The sequence below is a fragment of the Falco biarmicus genome, chromosome 6, assembly GCF_023638135.1.
Source record: "Falco biarmicus isolate bFalBia1 chromosome 6, bFalBia1.pri, whole genome shotgun sequence".
NCBI classification, from domain to species: domain Eukaryota; kingdom Metazoa; phylum Chordata; class Aves; order Falconiformes; family Falconidae; genus Falco; species Falco biarmicus.
In genome coordinates this window covers 39,113,717-39,139,955 of record NC_079293.1, presented here as the reverse complement: position 1 = coordinate 39,139,955, position 26,239 = coordinate 39,113,717, and the positions used below count along the sequence as shown (strand labels likewise).

The 26,239-nt window shown below is 43.1% G+C and overlaps 1 protein-coding gene across 4 annotated transcripts; it reads right to left on the bottom strand.

Moving 5' to 3' along the window:
- Positions 1-1,581: 1,581 nt before the first annotated feature.
- On the bottom strand, positions 1,582-24,846 carry LOC130151622 (vesicle transport protein SFT2A-like). 4 transcript variants are annotated; one of them, XM_056344111.1, is made up of 8 exons: positions 24,672-24,843; positions 18,212-18,298; positions 16,326-16,405; positions 13,263-13,344; positions 10,896-10,931; positions 10,087-10,145; positions 8,704-8,733; positions 4,440-6,456 (listed from the first exon to the last, which is right to left on the bottom strand). In XM_056344111.1, the coding sequence occupies exons 1-8, from the start codon at positions 24,732-24,734 to the stop codon at positions 6,417-6,419; spliced, it is 477 nt and encodes a 158-aa protein (XP_056200086.1). In that variant the 5' UTR covers positions 24,735-24,843; the 3' UTR covers positions 4,440-6,416. The 4 variants fall into 4 exon arrangements, with proteins under 4 accessions (XP_056200085.1, XP_056200084.1, XP_056200086.1 ...); XM_056344112.1 differs by lacking the exon at positions 18,212-18,298 and having other exon boundaries at positions 24,672-24,846; XM_056344110.1 differs by lacking the exons at positions 10,087-10,145; positions 10,896-10,931; positions 13,263-13,344; positions 18,212-18,298 and having other exon boundaries at positions 1,582-6,456; positions 24,672-24,688.
- Between the last annotated feature and the right edge of the window lie 1,393 nt (positions 24,847-26,239).

Here is a 26,239-nt window from a genome sequence, read left to right as displayed (position 1 = left end):
TTTGAGCAGGTTTTTCCTTTGTCAGACTTGGCAGTCCTCTTCAATCCCCACCCCCCCCGTCTCAAGCCCCCAAGTCATGCTGTATTTGCTGTTGTGCATTCGAATTTATTGAATTTTGTGCCGCACTTCAGACTCTGAACAAAGCAGCTTTCAGCCTCACAAGCAAGCTTTATCATACTTCAGCCCTTAATGAGTGAATCGCTTTTTGTTGCAGTTGGAGATGCTGATTATAGTTGATATGAAAGTGCAATGCAGTTTTAAGGAACAACATGTGTAAGAGTCTATGATGCTCCTTTATAAACCGGCATTCCCAAAAGAGGTACAAGAGTAAAACTCAGCTGCAGCTTGGCTGCTACTGTCTTCCTCATGGTTAGATGAAGGAAAACCAAAACAATAATAACAAAAAGTTGGTGTGACATCAATCCAGCATAAATTAAATTCGGCAGCAAATTTGCGATTGTTAAGGCAGATTTTCTCGAAGATGTTACTGAAAATTGATGAATATGGTAGAACCACTTGCAAACTCAGTTACAATGATATGAAGATCCCTGTCTTTCATAGCTAGCACTACAACCTACTCTACATTCGCTTAAATGAAACACAATTACTCTCCATACGTTCTCCTGCCCCATGCTTTTCTCTCTGGCCTTTGAGTATAGCTATTTCACACCTGTATTATATTGGTTCATTATTTTCAATAGCTGTATCAATGCATTTAATAAATAATTTCTCAAAACATCTCCCCTGTTATTCCTTCAGTTTCAGGAAGAAAAAAAAATGGAAAGAATGTTTGAACAAACCTGGAACAAAAGGGAATACTTACAAAATGTAGCACATCACTACATTATGCAACTAATCTATAGAAAGGCTTATCTCCTGTGATTTAATGGAATGATCAACACCGGCATAATTTGGTTTAAACAACTGATACCTATCTACAGGACATGTGTAATTCCCAGTTTGTGGCACCAAACTGTGTTTTATTCTGCTACATAAATTCAACTTCACATGTCCCTACACACTGACATGCATTTTCAAAATATTTACCATTCCGTAGCAGGTATCTAGGGCTGACTTTTGTTCTGAGAAGCCAGGTAACAATACGAGAGCGGCAGTAAGCGACCGAGATAACTGTAAGCCTGTTAAGGTTCACCTTGCCCTTTCCAGCCGGGATTTTTGCACACTTGGCCCCTCGAGGCACACAGAGCCCCGAGGAGCATCAGCTACGGGCACAGCCTGAGGCTGGGGGAGGCTGCGGCGGGTCCCGGGGGTGGGGGGCCGGGGACACGCTGACAAAGGATGCTGCCGCTGTCCCTCCCCACCCCCGTACGCTGCCAGCAGCCCGAAAGGTCGGATGTGTCTCCGTGACCGCCCAGCAGGGGTGTGACACCAGCAGCCCCCCGCCCCTCCTCCTCCGCCCAGCCGCCCCCCCCTGCGGTACGGTGTATAACGGGGGCTCTGCGCGCGGTGACCCCCCGCCCCCTCATCCCGAGGGCACCCAGGGGGCTCGCACACCCCCCCCGGCAGCCACGGACCGATCAGCGACAGCCCAAGGCGGAGCGACGGAGGCGCCGAGGCTGCTGCCACACAAAAGTTGAGTCATTTATTCAAATAAATAAAAACGAACTTTTATGTACAAATATACAAAAGCATCACGCACACCTTATAAAGTACTCGGAAGCCTTAAAAAAAACAAAAGACGGGCGGCGAAGCAGGACGCCCACAGCCGGCCCCGCTCCCTCCCAGCACCCCGGCACCGGCGGGCGGGGGCAGGCGCCGCTCCTTTGTCCCTCGCCGCACAGCGGCGCCGCCGCTCCGGGGATCCGCTCCGGGGACCGGCTCCGCCTTCACCCGCCGGGTCTCCCCCGGCGCGGCCGGCGTCACAAAGGCCCAGGCGGCCCCGCCGGGCCGCTCCCCCGGCCCCCCCGCCCCCCGCCCCGGTGGGGCTCAGAGGGTGCCCAGGTGCGGCAGCGTCTCCAGCCTGTCGGGGCGGTCGCGCCCGGCCGCGCTCTCCACGCCGCGCAGCCACTCGGTGCATTTCCGTACCAGCCCCTCGTCCACCGCGGCCCCCGCCGCCGCCGCCTCCTCCTCCTCGTACTCCTCGTCGTCGTAGCGGTGCCGGTCGTTGAGCAGCGAAATCTTCAGCAGAGCGCGCAGGTCGCCGCCGCCCGCCCGGGCGCCGCGCCGCGCCGGGGCCGCTCTGCCGCCGGGGGAGGGGGCGGGCTGCCCCCGCTGCCGCTCCAGGTTGCGGCGCTGCAGCACCCGGATGGCCTCCGGGGGCAGGCTCAGCGAGAAGCGCAGCGCCGGCTCCCCCGCCGCCCCGCCGAGGCTCTCGCAGGAGCGGCTGGCGGCCCCCGGCGCCCCCGGGCGGCCCCGCGGCTGCGGCGGGGCGGCCGGCGGCCGCGACCCCCGCTCGGCCGGCGGCCGGCGCTGCAGCGAGGAGCAGGGCCAGGAGCTGGAGAGGGGCCCCGCCCGCTCCGGGGGCGCCCCCCGCGCCTTCCGCGCCGCCTTCTCCTCCGCGGGCCGAGCCGCTGCCTTCTTGGGGGCCGCCGCCGCTTTCCTGGGCTGCGCCCGGGCGGCGGGGGCCGGCAGGAGGGGCGGCAGGGAGGCGGTGCGGCCGGGCGCTCCCTCCGGCTCCTCGCCGCGGGCCCAGGGGGCGGCGGGGCGCGCTCCGGGCAGGGCGGCGCATCTCCCCGCGGGCGGGCAGGGCCCCGCGGCGCGCCGGGGCTGCAGCCCCATGGCGAGCGGCGGACGAGCGGCCCCCGGCCGGCGGCGGCAGCGCGGGGCGTGGGCTCCGTCTGCGCCGACGGCCGCTGCTTTTCCCCCTCGGTAAGCCGGCCCCCGTCCCGCCCTTCGCCCGCCCCGGCAACACCCTTCCCCGGCGCGGGGCGGGGATGAAGTGTCCCCCCGGCGCCGGCCGTCCCGCGGCGCCTCCCGCGAAGGAAGGGTAGGGAACGGGGGGCCCCGGCCCCGGGGGCAGGCTGACACCTCCCCAGTTCCTCTCAAAGTCCTCAGGCCTCCCAGCGTGAAGGGGCGGGTTCTGAATGCCACGTTAAAGCGGCATCCTCCCGCCACCGTCAAAGCATCAGCGATACTTTGAGCAGCCTGGCCGTCGCAGCGCCACGAGGAGGGGCGGGCGGAGGGGGCAGGGCGCCGCCAGGCGCGCCGGGACCGGGGGCAGGCTGGCACCCCGCCGTGCCCCAACACGCACAAGTCAGTTCGAGGACAAGAGCAACTCGGCTTGGCAAGAGCCAGCCTGGTCCCGAGACCCTTCTGCCTCGCCTTAGCTCCTCCTGTGACTGAAACAAAGCTCAACGCTTCTGCAGGGTTTTTGTTATTATTCTCTCTCTCTTTTTGTTGTTGTTGTTGAGGAGGAAGGCAGTTGCCTCCTACCTTTTAAAAGTAACCTAAACACTAATAGAGGTTTGGGGAGGTTTCATAGGGTAGCAATAAGTAAACACGTATTCCTATGAATCCAAGATTACTACCTCTTCAAAATATAGTCTAAAAAGCCACCGCCTGTAATTTCTACAGATTCTACTTCAAAGTACTATGTTAATTAGGGTACCAGAATTTTATCAACAGATGGTGTAAGAGTCGGTCTATAGAGAACAATATTGTCTCAACATTGCCAACAGAGACCTGGAGATGGAATGTGGTCCTCATGGACACCAAGACACAAAGACCCTGGGAAAGAGAACTGCACGGTACGAGGAGTACTATGCCGCTCCCTGCAACCTGGGATTGAGTAAGGCCACATAACAGCTGTCCAGAAGATGGATCACAACTGTGGTCATAACACCGAACCAGAAAACAATACAAGAACACGCCTCCTGGTCTGAAGCTACCCACCTCTGGGGCAAGATAACCTGGCTCGAGAAGGCGGAGACTGGCGGGAGTCCATAGACCAGAGGAGGAGCAAGGTGTGTTGCCTGGCATAAAAAGTTGCCAACTTTTTAGCAACTGAACTTTGGAGATCTTCCCCACCAAGGATCACAACGATCGGAAGGACCGGTGGGATGCTGCCTGGACCTGGGACCCTAGGGACGCCTTGGACCCATGGTGGTAGCTATAATCCTCTTTTCTTTTTACTTTACCTTTTATTCACTTTCTGTCTTTCTACCTATCGCATGCTGCTTTATGGGCAAACAATAAAATTGTGCTGTTTAATTGAAGCATAACCCCTTGGCGTGGTCACCTTGATTTTTGCGCTTTGAGATCATAGTTAATGAACCATCACGAGTCCACTGAGTGGACCGTGACAGATGGGTAGGATGTATGCGATCCACAGGGATAAGAGATCTTCACATCTGTGGTTTCACACTGTCATAAAAGGGTATCATACAATGAGGATGCATCAGCTGTGAACTTTTGGAACATTCATAGACAACAAACAGGCAGATGTGAAGGTGCACAAATACTGACAAAAGAACACAGGGTGTATGCAAATAAAGAAAGTTTATCCTTACATGTTCAGGACAGAAAAAGAAGACTGCACATGATATAAACAGACCAAAGTGCATACAAAAACATACCAGTACATGGAACTTCTGGACCTCAGTTCTTGAACCCATTCTGTTCTGGTGATCTTGAGTGTTAACTGATGAGTGTTAGCTTTGTTATTTACCATAGCACATAAATTACAAAAACCCACAAAACAACAAAAAACAAACCAACCTAAATAACTACTACCATTCTAATTAAAGATCACAGTGAAGGTGATTGTGTACCAGAACTGGTGGTTGATGTGCAAAACCAGCTCCAGAGCAAACAACCACCCAGTCCTGAAGCACTGACCAGTGGAATGGGATCTCTCCAGTGCCAGCTGTGGTCAGCAGCAGCATAGTAATTTCCAGGATGACATCCATCACTACCTACACACATACTAGTTCATCTTTAATGCAAACTGAAAACCGAAAGGAACTAAAAATTCACTCAAGGGTCCATCAGCATCCATGGGCTGTGACAGGCAGAGCTGGAAAGGCTGTCATTACACCACGCAGCACTAACAAGCCCAAGACCCTGCTGCAGCAATCAGGACTACCTGGTCCCCTATCACCAGCAGGAAGGATGCCTCACTGGCACTTGTAACATTTACTGTTACTAGTCAGTTAAAAGGTGTGGCCTGATCAGCAGTTTAGCTGCAAAATCACGCAATCATCCTTCACACAGCTTCCCCAAAACATGTTGCTATTTTGTGCAACATACACTGAGATATACAGGAATGTACTGCAATTTGTCTCTTTAGCCTCAACCCTGAATACTTACAGGCAGGGGGCTTTTTCCCCTTCCTGAAACTGCAGCTCGCATCTTTTCAAATCTTGTCAGAAAGAAAAAATAAAACCCAAAACAATTGGGGTTTAGAAAGCACATAATCAAGCACATCCATCCTGTGCTAAAAAGAACCTTCTGTAATATATCAGCCACCAAATACCAAGGATTTCACTTTGATCCTGAATAACTGAATAGCTCTTAGTTGCAAAAAAACAGAAATGAGACATCTTATTGAAGCTAGGCAAAGTATTAAGAGTATTTCACTTCAATCTGTTATCAGTTTAAGTCAGAATAAACAGTTTGTCTAAATACTACACAAAGAAGCTTTAAAATCACTTCTGCAAACCTAATTGCCAAATTAGGATACAGTCATATATATATATCCCACTTTTTATATTTTCATATTTATTCAAGTGTAATGCTGAATTTTTTAGCCCTCTATAGCCAATTTGTAAAGAAAAAATAGTTTAGGCACCTTTAAAACTTATCTATTTCACAAATCTCATTTATACATTAGCCGTAAGTTCTTCTAGTAAAAAGTATTTAAGTATGAAAGTAAAAAAAAAGTTTTAAATATAGATTTTTAATAAAATCCAACAAGCTTTAAACAGACCTTTCACATACTCACTCTCATTAGGATTTTTCCATAAGGCACATGGATAGACATTTTAAAGGAGCAGTTAGTTATAACTTACCAAATCTTTACAACGTTTATAAAACTCTGTCTTTGGAAAAGCGTACAACAAATAACATACAAATGTAAATGGCACATTGCAAATTTTAGAACTGTAAGTGAAATCTTTATGCATACTACCCAGATCTTAGTGGCTTGCCTACACTGGGGAATAAAGTGTTACTGGATGCAAGGTAGTTTTAAGACTACTCTGCACAAAGTATTTAAATGTACTTTTTTGTTAAAAAAAAGTCTAAAAGTTCCAGGATAAACACAAACAGTTTAACCAGTTTATTTTTAAAAAAAGTTTCTAGTAAAAATTTTAATTAATTCCCCAAATGCAAAAGGCAAGGAACATACTAAATTGTTACTGGGTATTGCATGAGTGGAAAAAGTACAGTTTTCAGGGCAAGATTCACAGAGGAATAAGACTTGGCTTTTAAAGCATACAGCGGATCCTGTTTGTAATTTACCCTAGACAGGATGTGAAGCATTTAATCACAGCATCCCTTTAAAAAGAAAAAAAAGTCAATTAAAATGTTATTTTCTTTATATACATATCAACCATTACATACTTAAAATATTACATAAACTAAAGATAAAAATCAATAGTTTATCAAGTGCAGGACCTTAACAGCCATTGTTACATTGACTACATCTACAGCACCAGCTAAAGCAAAGGCTCAAACCCACTCTGAAGCTCAGGTCTGCCCATATTGGCTAAGTCTTTAACACTGTTTATATTCAAGCACATGCTAAAATGCAGACAGTGTTAAAAATTGTTCTGCAGCACACTTGGTGGCTTAACAAAGGTCAAAACCTTATTTTGCAAAGGCTGGCCAGCAAGGGCAGGGCTGAGGAGCACGCCAAATCCAGACAATCAGCAAATCACAGGTGCTCTGAGTCCAAGCCACACTGGAGTTACACCATGGTGTTGCAGGGAAAAAAAAGCACAGGCTGAAGAGTCTGAAGTGCCCGTACTAAGACTGCAAGGTGAAGAGCCGGCTCAGCCAGCTTAAACCTTAAGGTTTGAAAGATCTGAAGAGGTCTGTTTCTTTAACTGACAATAAACAAATGGTTTTCTCACTATTCTGCTTAGATCACTCACTTCAATCTCCTTTATTTTTCATTATTTAAAACGATGTAACAACTTATTAAGGAGTGGAATCCATATTTTTTTTGTTAGTCAACTTGAAAAATGAAGAAAAATACTATGACTCCTTAAAGTCAGTGTATGTATGTTCTTTGTTGTCGGGGGTTTTTTCTGCCATGCCAGCAGGAGAGCCACAATAAAAAGACCACACAAACAAAAAACCACAAAACCACAGACAAGTAAATTGTTGTTAAGAGTAAACCTTTAACAGAGTTAAATCAAGTAATGATAATTTTGTTAAAATCAAGATAAATGCATACTTTAAATAAACTATATAATACTGTTGTCTGGCACTTAACGTGGTTTAGATCACTGTTTCCAGAAGGCAGGCAACCTATACATTAAATTTATGATAGCATTCCACGTAAGCAAGTAACTCAATAATCCGTAAAGAAATCACTGCACTCTTAAAGGCAGCCTGTGTAAAATTAAATTCTTTGGCTCAAAATCTAGTAGACAAGTAAAACCAAATAAATTAAAGTGGTGCATATAACAGTGGTTTTGTGTCCAGAACTTGAAGTAGTGTTGGTAGGGAAGAAAATACCAGTGACTAGTAGCTCAACTTGTTTTCTGGGCAGAGCAGAACATTTAAAAGACAAGGAGGGTAAGGAAGGAATGACCCTACTGAGACTGTCACAAGCCCACAGGAATTGTAAGAACTCAAGAATACTACTTTTGACTGGGTTAGCTTGAGATGTCAGAAATAGTAGAGATGACAATTTGAAGCCTGAGTTCAGTTCACAGTATTTAATCCATTGTAATTATCAACTACTATCTTAAAACAACAACAAAAAAATTATGTGGCTTACTCATCCCTAGATCAAATCTGAAGCTTAAAAAAAAAAATAAATCGACAGTACAAATTTTTTGGCAAAGACAGAAACACTACAGGGAGATACCAGATGAAAGGGCCAGACAATACTTTGTATTTTTCCCCCACTTCCACTACAGAAAAACTCATTAAGTAATATATAAACATGGAAGCACTTTATTTTTTACAAAACCACACTGCTGAAAGACCAAATGCATTTTACATGAAACACTACAGAAAAAATAGATTCTTCCATTTGTTAACTTGCATGTGGTTTCATAATGTGTTTGGCTAGCTTCTGTTGCCTTTTTGTACACACAAGATTGAAAAGAGAAAGAGAAGCTTGCCAAAATGAAAATTAGCATGAAGCATTGCCTTTGCCTCTCCTAAAAATGGAGAAATTCAGAAGTAGACTTAGCAGCTGAAGCTATGCTTGTTTGTTTGCTTTTATCTAAGACCTCAGATCCATAAGTTATCTTTAATTTTAGTACTGAAAAAGTCACTATTGCATCAATCTTTTTAAATCACTGGAGAATTGAAAAAAAAAAACAAAACCACCTCTATTTTCAGTGATGAAAACTAGAATGAAATTTAACAAAGAACTACTATGCACTTGTATTTGAAGCTTATATTAAGCATTACTTTGAGCTCAGCTATATCATTTTCTAAAAAAAGCAAAAGTAAACGGAAGAGGTTATATTTTTCACATACTACATTTACAGTCTTTTTTTCCCCTCCCTAGCATAAAGATAACTGACTGTTGTTAAGATGGAAGTTACTATGCAGACTCACCTTGCAAAAGGAATATATGACAGACTATACCTGGAAAAAAAAGGAAAAAAGTATGTTTGACTGAGTGTTCACGTGCTCAATTATTTCACTTTAGTCAAGCATTAATAAAAGCAACCTGTTGTAACAAAACTTTTAAACAAGATTACCTACTCAATGTAATGCTTACCCAAGAAAAGATGACATATTTGGGCAAGAACTTACTGTACCACCAAGGATTTTCCACTTTTTCTTGGGTTTTTATATCATTTGTAACTTCTACTGCACATAAACTTAAAGACTGATTTACTATCACGAGACTCAAAAGGAATGGATTTTTCTGGGAAAACTGTAGTCTTCAATATGACAGCTACAACTTTTTCCAGTTTAAAAATATACATTACTACAGAAATAGACATTAATCATATTATTTATGTAACTCTATAGATATATGCTGTAGTATGAATAGTACACTACAATCATGACACTCAGCTGATAATTCTATTATCCTCTGAAACTTGCTTCTCACGTGACTCCAGGCCATGCTTTGTTCTCATGCCCAGACTGACCACCTAATAGATGTGAAGCTGTCTGCTGTAAACATGTAGAACACTGAGTTAGCAGTCTTCCCTCTATCTGGCACCAAGCACTTACCTGGGCCCAGCACAAGGCCCAACAGGCCCTATCCTCAACAAATGGTTATTTGTCCTCAGACCCAAGTTCAGTAGAGACACTGTGTATTCAGGGCAAGTTCAAACAGGAACTGTAGTTACCTGGGGTCGTCTACTAGCACCAAGTAATTCACTTGGGACAAGGACAACGAATCTCCATAGAAAAAGCAGTAACTTCCAAAACTTAGGACAGGTTTGCAAGCATTCACCCAGTGTGCCTGCACCTTCCCAGGCCCAGCCCTTGAGCGCACCTGGATGGTCATCACAGTACCCGCTGCACACTAGATCTACCCTTTCACATGCACCCGCTCTTTACCCAGTGCTGCTCAATATTCTTAGGCAGGACACACACCATAGAAATGTTACATAGTTTCCTCCACTTCAAAAATGAAAATTTAGTTAGAACCCAAAAAAAGAGGGAGATAATCAGAAGAAGGGCATATGGATATACAGTTACTTTCACAACAGAGAAAAGGCATGAGAATTTTTTTGCATCTATATTCCTTTCAGAATGTTTCAAATAAGTTCACACATCACAGAATATATTTAAAATTACCATTTTTGCAAGATGATTGCATATAGATTTTGCTGAAGTTACACAACCTAACTTTGAAAAACAGATTGAGGCTAGCATTTGGGCAAAATTACATTATGCAAAGCACATTATAAAGCTATATATATAATCACAGAGGTAGGGGCAGGGAGAAGAAATTAAAATGAATTTTAAGAATCTTACCAGGTCATTGCCAACATCTGCAATATGCAGAATAGCAGTGCCAAACCTTTTTTGTTCCACTAAGTAAAAATAAATATTGCAAGTTAGTTAGTTTTGCACCAGTCTATACCATAAACAATTGCAACAGCGTGTTCAAAAATTTAGTTAACTGACAATGCCCAGATTTCCTTGTCTTAATTTGCTAGTCCTTTCTGCTCCAAGAACTCTCCATTTATTTTTGTCACTCCATTAGCATCATGCTATGAAAACCTTCTGCAGCTTTGAAAATGCTTAACAGCATCAATGCTATTGCTTTCACTTTCATTCATGATGCTGTACTTCTGCAAATATGTCAGTTCACTTCAGCTACACGTTTACTCCTATAGAACATACAGCCAGTTTGTCAATCAAGATTCCTGACACTACTTTTTCTGTCTCTCTTCCTTTGCCTTAATCAGTTTAATATTAGAAACCCATGGTTTCTAACAACCACTACATGCTCTCTGATATTCTCTGACAAATGTAAAATTTGTATAATTACAAATCACTAAGTACATTTTAACTCGCTTTTCTTAGTTCTTATTCTGCAGACTGAACCTGATGCTCTAGATTTTGTACCTTCCACCTGCATGTGCTGTAGACGAGAATACATTTGCCTTGTAGCCAGAAGGCTCATCACGCCACCTAAACTCAACTGCAGTTGAAAACACGAATACCACACACAAGCTCATCTTTCCTCTAGAACTGAACTGTATGTTTAAAGCTGTAATGCAATTAACAAACTAACCAAGCTAGATTGCTCTTTAGAGGAACAAAGTATTCTCACTCACCCAGAATACAGCACACAGAGTCAATACTAGGAAAAGCTGGGGGAAGATGAAAGGACAGACACACATACACACAAAAAAAAATGAATACTCAAATACACAACAAAGCAAATACAATAACTGTTTTCATGTTTTCAATGGGTAATCAGCATTTTCAGAATTGACTCATGAAAAAAGTAGAGCCAAAGGCTGTCACACAATGACTATATGCTGAAATCCATGTAAAGTTGTGTTTTTGAAAGCACAGTATGATGTGCTCCATGGCCAGAAGGGCTGGGCCAAGTCTTAGAAGAAAGAGGCAGGAACCAATTTCAGGAACAAGGAGGAGTATAACCAGGTCTGTGTAGCCTTATGTGTTGGGTCTATTAAGAGGTGGGCTTTGGTGATAAAGGCTGATTGAAAGCAATCAAATAGCCTGGGAACTGCTATTCTATTATTTCAGTACACTGTATCATTTTGGATCTAGTATTCATAACATCAACCTCTGACAAGAAAGGTACACGCATCACTACGAACAATCCATTATTAAAAACACTCGTTCACAATTAGAGTATTTGGCAAACACAGGCTCTGCTTCTGCCAGTGTTTTTTCACCTTCTGCCAGTAATGAAGAGCCCACTAGGGAGCAGCTGCTTCATAGACAGTGCAAGACCTCACATGAGGCTTTATTCAAGCTACTTAAATACCTCTGATAGAACATTACAGTGATATGGTTTACTGTGCCAAATTAACCACACCATTTGTGCAAACTTAACCATCATTTGAACTCTTCCACTGAATCTCACCTGGCTCTCCCCATTTGTCATTACACATAGCAGAAAACAGAATGAAACTCTAATTTTCACTGGAAAAAAAAGTTTGCTTTTCATGGAAAGAGATAAAAATAACACACTCTTGAAATTTTTCAAACATTTGTGACTCCCAAGTTGCCTACAATTCTAGCTTTGTGTTAAGATGAGGATGAAAACAAACACATCCCAATTTTTCTAACCTGTAGTTTTCCAGTTCTTCCCCGTATTACTGAATTTTTCTATCCTAATGATCTTAGCTCTCATCCAACGTTCCTGTTCCTTATTAGATGAAACCTTTCACTCTGTCTTTTCCTAACAGTGTTGGTAGCTTCTCTGAACAGCTAGGTAGGTCTGTGATGTTTTCCCTACTCTGTTCTCTTCCCATTCCCTGACAAGTCTTGTATCTATAGCCTTCAAAGCAAGTTTTCTTTGTCAACCTGTCTGAGCACAGTGGATGATAGGATCATCAGAGCAAATAATTTTTGTGCTGGCTGTTTTACCGCCTGGCTCAGGCCCTCAGCTTCACCAGAAAAAGGCCACAGCTGTGAGGTATTGGAGAATTCATGCTCAGCAAACACAGACTCTGGAGGACTGGAGATATTCTTGGGGTATTTTTAGGGCAGACCTAGGAAACATAACTTCCCTAGGACTTAGTATGACTTGGAAGAGATGGCAAAATGTCACCTCTTTAACAAAGCTCGGAGTCCAAGCAAGGATCCAGGCACTTCTCCAGAAGGTGTGGGCAAACGTGAGCTTCTCTAGTGAGATTATAACTTTCCCCCCCCCCCCCATGTGGGTGTGTGAGAGAGAGACAGCCACCCAAAAAGAATTCACGAAGGGTTTCTTGTCCACATCAGCTGTAATCAACTAGAAAAGAAAGTTGTGTGACAGGGAGTATAGGACAGCCAGCTACATTTCAAAATAAGAGTTGAAAAATCAGGAGGAGCAAGAGAGAAAATAAGTACAAAACCAAAGCAAGCAAGTGTAGAAACTTGTTTTTAACTACCTAATACAGAGTTTTGGGATAGGAATTCTGAGATTTGGGACAAGGCTGGTTTTCCCATGTTCCTGGAAGAAGTGATCGTCATCAAAGTAAAAGGAGCCAAGGACCTCAGAATGGAGAAACATGAAGCTGAAGCTTCCCAGACATTGGGGAGAGAAATTAATTTTCTCCATTGCTTTGAAAGTGCTAAACCATTAAGCTACACAGACAGAGCTGCAGGCAACAAACAACTGTCAAGCTAGACTTGGTAACCACCGACTTCCCACAGCAGCTGAACGGTGTCTCTCTAGCCTTGAAGAAATGGTTTAGAAAATAAATTAATCTAATATTAATATTTAGTAAAGAACATTTTACACCAAATGATTAATTAAAAATATCATAAGCAACAAAACCACAGGCTCATAGAAGGGAGTTAGATAAACTTTATGATACACAAAGCTAATCAACTTGACTATTGTTACTCAGTACAAAGAAGAGGTAGACTGAGAAATAACCTCCCTTTAGTAAAGTCTCAAATTTAGCCTTGAGGCTAAAGGAAAACTTTTTAGCAAAAGGAAGTAAAGATAGTATATTTACCAACACCAAAATTGTAGCTATTAATCTTTTTGGCTCAAACATGGCTTTCAGTTGCTTCACTGGCCCCATCAGGAAACATGTACTAATAGGAGGGAAAAAACAAAACAAGTGGTAAATCACTTTCAAATAAACCTTTGTAAAAGACAATAGGTCATTAACCAGTTTTCCAACAGTCAGATGACTACAAAGCCTTTAAAAAAAGGCATTTCAGTGTGTAGCAACAGAGAGCTGCTAGAATGAAAGGTGAAATACTCCACTAATTTAATCCTGGAAACAGCTTACACATATTGAATCACTCCTGGTCAGGGAATTCTTTCCTTACCACTTATAGCAGAGGGTTGTCAAGTTGAAGTCTATTGAATTTCACATTGAGACTGTTCTACAAACTGACTTGCCAAAAGAATGCAAAGAATACAAAGACCAAACTTCTGTAGAAAATTTCAGTTTAACAATAAACTTCTTACCCAAGCAGCACACAAGTAGCTACAATCAGTATTACAGGGAAGCTCTAACTCTTTGCCCAAACTAAGAAAGAAAGAAAGAAAGAAAGAAAGAAAGAAAAAAAAAAAAAAAAGGAAAAAGTTCAGTAGTTTGTTTTAAATCCTCCTTTCTTCTACTCTGTAGTTAACTTCAAGGGAGAATTAGAACCATCAGCAACACTATACTGTACCGGTTCATGCAAAGAAATGCGATACGAACTAAAAATTCACAATCGTAGGAGTAATTATCTGGCTTCAAATATTCTGAGATGAGTCCCTCCCTGTCACTGAAGCCATTCTGCTTTATAGAAAAACAGAAAAACTTAGTAAGGGAGCAAGAATGTCTGTAACTTTGTGGTGGTCCGAATGCTTTACTACAGAAAGGAAATCTAGTCTAGCTCCTTTTCTAGGTAATATTTATATTAAATGAAACAACCAGTGGCAGGAAGGAGTTTGGTAAGCTCCCTTTCCAAAACCAGTCATAAGCCTGGTGAAGCACACATCTTCTAAGATGGAAGAAATATGGGAATCCACAGCCCAAGCAGTAAACTGAAGCCATGACCTTTCACAGCCCGATGTTGTCCTACCAGCAACTCTGTGTATATATCCTCTTCACTTTTTTTTTCTAAGTTGCATAGACAGAACTCAGAAGTCCATATTAATAGGAAAAAAATGTTTTCTCAATTAAATAGAAAAAAATATTTAAATTCACTGCAACCCAAACTAACTTTTTTTTCAGTATTTTTTAATCATGGCTGCTGGGCCATAAAATTAAGACACAAAAAAAAAAAAGAGACTGAAAAGCTACAATAAAAAATTAGCTAGTGGAAGGATTGGGATGATAAAAATATTGGCTAGTAGTAAAAACGAGGGAGGTTCACCACATAAAAGAGGCAGAAAAAATACAGAAAGTAAAATACATTGATGCCAGCCTGATTAGCATCGAAAGACAGATATCACAAGAGTTTCTCAAGAGATGTGAGAGAATCCATAGGGAGCAGGGAGGCTGGAAGAAATCTAGAGGTCCTCCACTTACACAGGATCCTCCTTATAGACAACATATTCTGTAGGAGATACACTCATCATCCCAGAGAAGGAACAAGTAAGTGTAATTGTTTTCGTGTTTGTGGCTGGAAAATCATAGTAGAAGCAGGCTAGATAGGACTACTTCATAAGAGTGTTAACTGCATTTGTTTTAAATACAGATTTGCAAACAAACCTGAAAAAGTTTAAATCTCCTTGTCAGTTTTGGAACTTTATTGTCATTTCCTACAGTTCTTAGCACATAGTTGCCTGTTGTTCATATCTAAAAGGACTACTGAAGGGGAAGGGGGCCCTTTTTTGCTTCTAACTTTAGTTGGAGTCCAGACTAAAGTTTTTCAGCATTCTCCTAAAAGAAATACCAGTCTGTAAAACCTTTCCTCTTAGTTCACTGACAGTTAGGCTTGATTAGCATGAAGTTTCTAAAATGCTAATTTGATTTGAAGCAGTGATAACACATACAAAATACTAGGTAAAAAAACCACACATAAAACAAGCCAAAACCAAAACAAATAAAAAAACCACCAACAAAGATTAAAGAGTAAGGTAAGGGAAAGAAAGGGAAACAGTCAATTTTGTCTACCTCCAATATTAACTTTTTGTCTTTTTTTAGTATGAGATGGAATAGTTACACAAATGAGACTCAACTCCAGTATAAACATTTTTGTCCCCTGACAAAATTGTTGAGGAAAAGCAATACACCATCACATTTCTCAAATGTTAACAGTACTCACCTGAATTTTAACAGATCAAGAATGCTTTGACTCAAGAGTTAAGTGACTCAACTAAGGTCACAGAGCCCATGAAAGTCAAGAGCAGACTCCATGGGTTTTAAGTCCCATGACCATGCTTCAGATACGATGGGACAGTAAGAGGAGGACAAACAAAAACTGAAAATACTTTATTGACATCAAATTCTTACACGTCTTTCAAACAGCGAAAGAAGTTTTTTGATCCTAGGAGGTCCCTGCTGCAAATCTTTTAAGACTAATTATTATGGGGAACAGAGAATCATAGAGTTTAAAAATACACTGTGAACGATATTTAGATTCTGCCTGGCCTTACAGTCAAAAGGAGGATTTCCTGAACCCCTCCTTTTTCAAAGAGTTTTCCCACAAACGGAACGTTCTCTCTGTTAAAAGCAAAAAAGCTCCTTCCAGTAACAAAGCATCCACACAGTGGGCAGACTACCAGTTTGCCCCTGAAACTGAGGTACCTCTGTACCTGGCAGAAGGACTTAGCTGTAAAAAGTACAAAACATTCAGCCAGCAATTTGTTATTCATACTTCAGATAGCAGTTGTGGTGTCTCCACAAAACAATCATGTAAGGCATCACAATGGGGCAATGACAAGTGAATAATTGATATTCACCAATTATGATAAACTTAAAACTTTAAGACAAACACAATTTTATGTTATTAGCATTTCAATATGAAAACAATGTTTATACAGCACAAACAGACATCATTTGAGAGTACAAGCAAATGGGAATGCAGATGAAAAAGAGGGTATTTTTCTATTAACAATAATTAAGAAATCGTACCTGGCTAATGCAGCAATATTTCCCAGGGTGTAAAACACTGCACAAAGTTTGATCCCCTTCAGGAACCATAGCGATGCTCCCTATAAAAGATAGTTTATCGGTATGTTTGTAATCAGTTAATTCAATTTACTTAGATTTTATAGCCTATAAATATACTTTCAGACTATGAAAAGCATCATTCTAACATATACCAGTAGACTGTTTTGCAGCAGTCAATTCAGCATACTTCTATTGCCACCTACAGGCAAAGTAATATATTGGTTTACTATATTTCACAATGTTTTTACAACTAAGCAATGTTTATTTATATTGCTTATAACGTTTCTTTGTACTGTTTCTATTCTACTTAGGACACTTCCGGTTGCGTTACAATGCCCCACTATACATCACACACACCTGCACACAAAGGATAATAGGTGTTAAAGCTCAGACATGGCATGTACTAAAATTTGTGATTATACTGGTTAATTATTACCTGCAAAAAAATATGGAGGGGTGGAAGAAGTCAACCAAATAATGCTTAAGCAACCCTAAAAAAGGGTGATTCCAACCAGTCTTGAGCTCCCTCCCAAGAACCTGCCCCCTCTCCAACGCAAGCATGTGGCCAGAGTTTGTCACTGTACTTGCCATAGATACCAATATGAGTAATACCACTCCCCAGTGCCTTTACTGAGCTGATTACCGCTTAAATAAGACTCCTCATGGGTAAGACCCGTCTCATAGGTAGGACTCGGGGACTCTAGCAAATCACAAGTTTTGAGAAAGAATCAGAAGCTTCCACCTGCAGGACAATCCAGTGACTGGCAATCTTGAAGTGAGAGCCTCAATCTACAGGCTGCTCTCCACAGCTGCTTCTTTCTGTCATTACATGTCTCCTTGGTTTAAAAAACTTTTCATGGTAAATGGAAGAGCAGCAGTAGTCATTTAAATAACGGCAAAACCAGAAACTAATACACACAGGACAAGTTTCTCCATCCTACTACCAGAATGCATTAGGAGGCAAGATGATCAGCCTGACAGTATCCACAAAAAATGCAAATGTTACCAACACACATTGGCCAAAGGCTGCTGACTAGTTTACATCAAAAGTCACGCTCCGTGAAAAACCAACACTCTACTCCATACTGAAAAAAAAGAAAAAAAAGAAAGAAAAACCAAAACCATCAGTCTGAATACTTCCCCAATGTTATTCCACCTGTTTCCTGGACCTTCCATACAGATGAAGAACTGCCTTGTACTGCAAGTTACCTGTGTCAGATTTTGATAGACCCAATCAATCAACAGATCTCAACTTTTAACTACAGATTTGAGCCTCCTGCCAACACCTCAAGTTCAAGAATGAACAGATGATCTGCTGACTGTAAGATCAATAGGAGTGCAGCAGGTTTTTCAATTGTCAACATGCTACCACAGTCATCACCTGTTGATTTGTGAGAATGACAGGTTGGTTACACCTGTGGTTTCTTCAGCATTTAAAAAGCTTTCAAGTCTCCCCCTCCTCTTCCCCTTTTATTGCAGAGAATAAAAAGAAGACGGGTACACACTGAAGAGCAGCGCAAGCTCTTTCCTAGTATACCAGTCACAAATCTAAATTAAAAACAGAGCATATTTTGTCAGTGTTCAAACCTTTTAGTAAGAAATGTTAATAGGCTACAATAAAAATGTTCTCTGCTGTGAACAGAAGAAAGATGGTCAAAATCATAATTTACAGAACAGCCCCTACATGCTAATTATAAGCTTGAAGTCCAGTTAAGTTTATGGATACAAAATTTAGGATACAGGATAAAGCAAACACAGAATCCTATAAAAAGTATGAATATGAACAAGATTCAACTGTAGAACAGTAATATAGTACTGGGGAAAAAACAAACCCGAACTTTACTTACAAGAATAGAACATACAACACCAGCAACGAAACATATGGCAAACCACCTGATTCGAGTACCAAAGCTGAGTGTAGAGGCATCGAGGACCTTAACAGAAGAGGGGAAAAAAAAAAAGGGGGGGATTACAAACCCAGTTTTAAACAATCTAAGGATATTTTTCTTTGCTATTGAAGTCCTTCATTTCAAACAAAATATTTTTTTAGTGAGAAAGTTATTTTACCTTGCTTAACAGTTGCTTGCATATTAATTATTTCAGTTTAAGAAATTGTATTAGCAAACTGGAAACATATTTCCAAAACAAACAAACGAAAAAAGACAAAACTTGTGAAGGTACATCCTGGCACTGAAGCAATACTGCTCCACTTGGAAAGAGACTTTCTTTTTACTGTACAGTTATGACTGAAAATAAACGCAATTGTACCAAAGCAGAAGAACGAATGGACCTTCTAGTAATTTGCAGATGAATCTATTTGTGCAGCACTGCATGTTCCTATAGACATGACTACCTTTTTCTGTTACTAGACAGAACCCATGGTACATATTAATACAAGTATCCACTGCAAGCATTATGATCCCACTTCAACTACTGTTCCTTACAGGGCGAAAGTGCAGGCAGGTCTCATCAGACAGCCAGCTTGACCAAAGGGATCATTTTACTTCCTGCTTCTCCAAGTATGACTCCAGAACCTGTAAGACCCCTTAATGAGCTGAGCTAGCTGACAGCTCCCAGAAGCGAGAACTAGTGTTTCTTCTATTCTGATGACTTAGTCCCATGCTAGACTAATGAGCCAAACCAGCTCGGCAAGATGTCAGAAAAGTGGGGGGGCTGACCTACGAGCCAGGGCCACAAAGCTGGCAGAAGAACAGCTCCTTTCAGCAGAAGTGTTTTCTTAGATATGCTCAGCTCATCTTCTCCACCCATGCTTTAAGAACACCATATTTCAGCTTACTCTGGGTGACTAAAATTAAAATATACTTTCTATTCTAAATTGGTCTATCAAGTGAAGTGTTGCTACAGTTATGTAAGATGACCATAAAAAGCTAACTTGTCTATTTGCTCAGATGACACAAGCAAACTTGTCCTCTTGTTACCTAGTCTACACATATTTTTAATCAAGTATTATTAACCAAATGTACAAGTTAGGGCTTCCCCAGTCAATTTGTTTGATGTTTCTCCTAATCTCTTGAAAAATTTCTCTTTCAGGCAGTGGTAAGTGAATGAATGAAATTTGGTTACTGCTTAGAATGATTTCACATCTGTACAAATGAAGAATCTATACCTAGTTTGACAAAAAAGGGCCACAAACAAGCACATATTTATGTGCTGTGATGAATCAGCATCTGAATGTACATGAACACGGAATAGCTTGGCCTACTTATAAAGAAATTACTAATCTTATTTAATCAAATTAAATACTTTGAATGTTTACTTAAGAAGGGGGATCAGGGTATGTAAAATAATCTTTTACACTTGCATACTCTCCCAGCAGACTGAGAGCTGGGATACAACACTGTTCTGAATTCTCTTTCCCTGTCTCTGTGTTTAACAGTTAAGGCAGAACTTCCCAAAGGGCAGAAGATGCAGCTTACCTTGTTGGGTCCAAATTTTTATCCTTATGTATGCATTAAAGAAAGACAAAAACAGCAACTGAAAGATACCGTTGATAGTCATATTCCTGAATGCATTCACATGTAAGATGCAGGAAGAACTGGTAGGGCATAACTTAAGATAGCTATTTGAGTCATGCTTTTAGTTACACCTATTCCTGCAACTAACCACACATACACACAAAAAAAAAAAAAGAAAAAAAAGAAAAACGCACAACAAAAAAAGGGAAAGAAAAACGCACAACAAAAAAAGGGAAAGAAAAACGCACAACAAAAAAAGGGAAAGAAAAACGCACAACAAAAAAAGGGAAAGAAAAACGCACAACAAAAAAAGGGAAAGAAAAACGCACAACAAAAAAAGGGAAAGAAAAACGCACAACAAAAAAAGGGAAAGAAAAACGCACAACAAAAAAAGGGAAAGAAAAACGCACAACAAAAAAAGGGAAAGAAAAACGCACAACAAAAAAAGGGAAAGAAAAACGCACAACAAAAAAAGGGAAAGAAAAACGCACAACAAAAAAAGGGAAAGAAAAACGCACAACAAAAAAAGGGAAAGAAAAACAAGAGTAAAAATCCTTTCCACCCCTGCACAGAAATTAAGTGTGGATGGGCCAATACTATCAGTACATGCAGTGCACACATTTCAGATTGCCTAGAAAACAGGGAAAGGATGAAGGTAAATAATTTCTTCAGATATATTAGGCACATGGCTGCTACTTACTGCTATTCTACTTCTAGTATTAATATCTGATGGTGTTCCTAAAACAACTACCAGGAAATGTGGGTTTTTTTTTCATATAAATTTGAAGTTAGCTTTATCTTCATTTAAATCCCTAACAGTTATTAGGTGGAAAAAAATACCAACACCATAAATGAGTGAACCACACAAAGGTTTGGAGCAAAAAACGCTACGAGATTTAAAGTGTGATTTTAAAACTAGTTTAATACATTTCATGGACTTAATTCTTAAAAACTTAAGATTGCCAATACATCCACATGAACTGCAAGAAGATAAGCTGTGGCACAAGGGCTGCCAGAGCACCACAACACAGCATTCTCTGTAATAATAAAACTAAATAAATTAATTGGCATTAAAATGAAGGCTAATCCTTCAACCATTCCTGATGTCATCACCATTTATGTTATCAAGCTGGACCTTGTTAATACAGTGTTTAAAATCCTGAAACTGGAGATCTGGTAACGCATTTTCTTATTCCCTGGGACCTAATACTCTTTAAGTTTCACGGAAGCAATGGAACTGGCTACCTCTCCGAGATGTCTGTTTCACACCTGTAGTGAAGCACCTTGCTGCAAAAGTTTAGTAACAGGTACATAGTTCAACTACTTAAACCACAGACTTCAGCTTGTGCTAAAATGCCAGGCTACAATCTGTTAAAAGTTGAGGACCTGACACACCCCCTGCCTATTTTGCCATGTGTGCTGCAGGAGCTGCAATTTCTGTAAAAGGAGCAGAGACCCCCTGAAGTAACAGCTTAATTTCTTATACCTACATTCAGAGACTATGAACCAAAACCCTAAGAAAAAGTTAGTATGTCTAAGCTGTCTTATGCAACAAAAGCAGGAAGCAACGTAAGGGTGATTAGGAATTTTGTTTGTTGCCTTGACAAAAGCTGTACAGCTAATCCTAGAGTTCAGATAAAAGGAGTCGGCGTTATACTCTATGGTAATTGCTTCTCAGGAGACTGAAAAAAGTGCCATGCAAATTCCACATCTGGTGGAAGGCTGATACAGAGAACTGTGCCGTAGCGGTAGCAAGGGAGTTCCTCTAAACCATACACTTCTTGCAATACTGCTTATGAGCTTGCTTCTAAGCAATATAAACCCCCCGAAAGCAACTAATAGAAATTCATAGTTTTCTACAGCAAAACTGTAATGCCAAGTCTCTGGGCAAGAAGCAAAGATTTTTATTCCCAGGATATTTCAAGTAAATATTACATCAAAGAAATGATCAAGACATCCAGAAATCAAGAGGAAACCCTAAGTGCAAACTGCAATCTACAAGGCAGACTTCCTGAAACATGGAGTCTTGCAACAGTCTAATTTCACAAGTTGCAAGCAACTGGTGTTTTTACTGAATGGCTTGCTATGAACACACACCAAATCATACAAACTATAATCTGCACAGCTGCCTTTGATCAAAAACATTTCTTGTGGTTTTGAACATCCACCTAGGCTCCCCCCATATATTAATGACCCTATAAAAGTTTTCCATGTGGGAAAACAAAAAAATAGAAACACTTTCTTTTACAGGTTTTAAGAAATGTTCCAGAAGTTAACAATTACATTTTTACTGACAGTAAATTTAAGAATACGAAAGTAACTGAGAAAACTCAATCTCAAAAAAATGTTGAATACATTTGCAGAACTGAGTTCCTAAGCAATATTTAAAAAAATATCTGTAGAGACATATTTTCATCTTTCCTTAGCAGGCTTCCTTATATGTATTTGTATCAACACTTTAGAGTAAAATGTAAGAATCATAAATATGTGGTCTATTCCTCCTTGCTTAAATCTTGTTGAATGCTTTAAGCAGTTATCAATCAACAAATTGTCATGAAACTACAGCCAGAAAATAAGCCGATCAAACAACGGACTGATTTTATATTGGTCTTGGTGTTGATAAAACTAAATAGCACAACGCTGCCCTGACAACAGCATCACACTGATACATTTCAGTAATGAATTCCTTTAATTCCTTTTTTTTATATATATTTAAGAATAATTGATCTAATTGCAGCTGAAAACAACAGCTGGTCACCTGAGGAGTTTAGAAAGTACAGAAAGGCTTCACTGAATTATCTACCAACACAGTTGTCTCACTATATACTTCTACTTTACTTAACAGCAATTACTACTGACTTTGTGGCAACAGTTCTGCAAAAAATCACAAAGGACAAGAATACAGATATCTGTGAATATGAACCATATGATGGCTATTACAAAACTATCAGCTATTCCGAAGAGAGGGCCACTGTTTTTAACCAAACACATGACACTGTTCCGGAAAGGTCACGTGAAATAGTTGATTTTTATACCCAAAATGCATAACCTTATTATTTTCTTTCACAACCTTATCTCTTAAAAAGTATCCTTCTCTGTATGGGTGCACGTATTTTATTGCTCTGTTAAACAGACTTTAAAAATAGTCGACGCCATTCAGCTGTAAAGCTGTGACTTTAGTGAATCTCACATATTAATTTCCTCACTAAAAAGAGGCTTGATTTCCAGTGGTCTAGAAATACATTGCTACTTTGAGAATACTTGCAGCAGAGACACTGCCTGACCTAAACACTGGAGTTTTTCTTTGGTGGGTGTCTATTTACTTTAAAGATGATCTTTCTGATTCATCTCAGCACGAAGTTCCTCTGCTGTACACCGAAGACATATTTTCTTCTATCATGTACTGGATAGGCTTTAAATATGGGCAGATTTTTGCTGCATTAAGTCTTCTCCAGCTATAACGTCATCATTACACTCAACAGTCAAATCATATATACTTTGGTTACTGGCATTTAACAAACACCAAATTCTTAGCTCAGTTCTCTCCACCCTAGGATATACACCTCAAACAGAAAAGTATTAAATACTCAGGCATGTACCTATTGATCACTGACTTAAAACAAAAATCACTGTGTCAAGCAAAGGAGAAGACTATGTCACTATCATGTGTCTCATGTAAGATGTGCCTGGGGACAGCAGATTAATTCATTCTCTTGCAACTGAACTAAGATGAACAGAGATGTAAGCATATCTAAAATAAAATCCGAAGGTGAAGCATCCCTCTCAAACGCTGGCAGCCAGTTCTGGTGTGGAAAGACACAGAGGCCACGCTGCTTCCACAGTCAGTCAGGCGGGACTGCGATTCAGCTGTTTTGTTGGGGCAAAGAGGCCAAGTTCATAAACCTTGAAGACCAGCAGCAACTCAGCACAAAGACAACTGAAGCATGTCAGCAGCAAGCTGCTAGAACTAGCGTTACGCCGTAGAAACCAACAATAGTGAGGTTATGCTAGTTCCCCAAGGTTTATTAGCTGCAGCTCACATCAGGGCTGCCCTGTGTTCCAGCTTCCTCCACCATGCTCCAGCAGCATGTAGCACATCAGGATATTCCATGATTGGGGGGAGGGGGGGGGAAACGACGGACACGGATGGACACACACTCTGACCTGCAGTCACATCAATTAAAAAGGACGTGACGGTATAAATGGCTCTTTATAAGCCTGCTCAGCTTTGTTTCAATCTCGAAGTTCGGTCTCAGAAGTGTATGGTGTCCAAACACAGCAAAAAACCAAACCAAACCCTGAAACTGACTATGAGAAAGACTGTGGGGAAGAAATGGAAAAATTAAGTTGTACTAGACGAGTACGGGGTGAAAAAGGAACTTCAGCATAATACACACAAAATGATCTTTACCTAGAGGAAGACCTCTGCTTTTGCAAATTCAAGGGCATAAAGGAATGGAGAAGCAATTTAGAAAGAAACGCTCTTGTTTAACTGATCATCAAGTACCAAGGCCATGCAGGAGGAATAGTGTGCACAAGACGAGGAGGCCCCGTTATCCCGAAGCGGGACGTGGGAAATAAACCCAAAGGCCCTGAAACCCCCGCCGCAGGGAGCTCCTCCGTACACCGCCAGCTCGCCAAGGCTCCCGCTACCGGGCCCGGCCCGGTGCCCGCAAGGGCCGCGGGGGGAAGTGCGGGAAACGCGGTAGCGCCGGAGGCCGCGGACACCGGTGCGGGCCCGGGCGGCTTCGGCGAGGCCCCGTCACGGCGCTGGCGACGCTCGGCCCGCTGCGGGGAGCGGGAAGAGGAACGGCCCCTCGCCGGGCGGTACCTGCGCAGTCAGTCCCTGCTCTTCGTCGTCCTGCCCGGTCAGCACCCGCCGCAGCTTCTCCATGCCGCCCCTCGGGCAGGGCCGGGCCGCGCCGCGCCGGAGGGGACGGGACGGCACCGGACCGCACCGCACGCCCCTGCCGGGTCCCGGCCGCAACCGGAAGTGACGCGCGGCTGCGAACTTCGCCCCCTGGCGGCGGTTGGGCGGTGCCGCGGCTCCGCGCCTGCGCGCTTGGGCGGGGGGCGGCCCCACGGGCGGCCCCGACGGCGCTACCGGCCGCCGCCCCGGCAGCCCCGGCAGCCCCCCCGGCAGCCCCGGCAGCGGTGAGATGGGCGCCGGTTTGCGCCTGGCCGGAGGCACTGAGGAGGAGGAAGGGCGGCCTTCCCCGCGTGTCCCGGCTTCACCGGTGCGGGCGGAACAGGCTTATTTCGGTGCGCACGGAAACGTGCTGTGCAAGAGCCCGGCAGTGCGAGCTGCGCGTTAAACAGCGCCGTGCGCGGGGGCGGGGCGGTGCCGCGCCGTGACCCGCGGCCCTGGCGTGTCCGGGGCCGCCTCCCCCGGAGCACCGGTGCCCTGGAGCGGCCGGCCGGGCCCCCTGCCGCCCCGGGTGGGCCGTGGGCGCGGTGCGGGTGGGCCGGGCGGGGGGGTCACCCAGCGGGCGGCAGCGCACCGGTGCGAACGGCCTGGGCGTGCCTCGAGTGAGGGACGTCTGCTGCGTCCCGCAGGCCGCCAGCGAGAAGCCAGGTGTTTTTCCAGTTACACGTGGGTGGGCTGGAAAGAAGTGGGAATAGCTGTAAAGGCCGCCTTCTGCGGGTAACCGTAACGCACATATTAACGTGGAGGTTTCCAGTATGGCTCTGTGTTGTCAACCTCTGCCCCTGGGAGCAGGGGTATGGTGGGGGCCACCACGCTCCCCTGTGTCTTGGCTGCCTCGCCTGCTCGTTCCCAGTAGCACCGCAGCCATCACCCACTCTGCTCCAGCATGGTCGCTCCGCATAAGCCCTGTCCTGTGCTGCGCAGATGCTGAGCCCGCATGGCCTCTGCGGCTGGTCCTGCGCCCTGGCACGTGGCTCTGCCGTGTGACCAGCCCTCGGAGGAGCACCACAGCTCTGGCCAGGATGGTTTGCAGGGGGAACAAGGCTGGCAGCCAAGGGAAAAGGACCCAGTGATGGCAAGGTGTGCCCGGCCTGCTGCTTGTCTGCAGTGACAGCAGGCAGCAACGTGGGGCAGGGCGGGAGAGGAGCATGAGTGATAAGGGCAGAGTAACCTGCTGCTGTGTGAGTGAAACTTTTGATAAGAGTCAGGGCAGCGGAGCCCCCAGTGACGCCCTTCAGGACAGAAACCTTTCCCTACCTCTTCCTGGGGGAAGGTTTCCCCTCTCCGTGACAGGAGAGCTCCCACTCTGTTCCTGTCCCCACGCACACTTAAGAATCTTGTTTCCCACACACCTTGCACATTGGCTTTTAGGTGAAACACGTGGACCCAAACCATACCTTTCCAGCCTGATGACAAGCCATCAGCACCTCAGGAAGCTTTAGATCAAGGCCAGAATTCGGAATGGGAGAAAC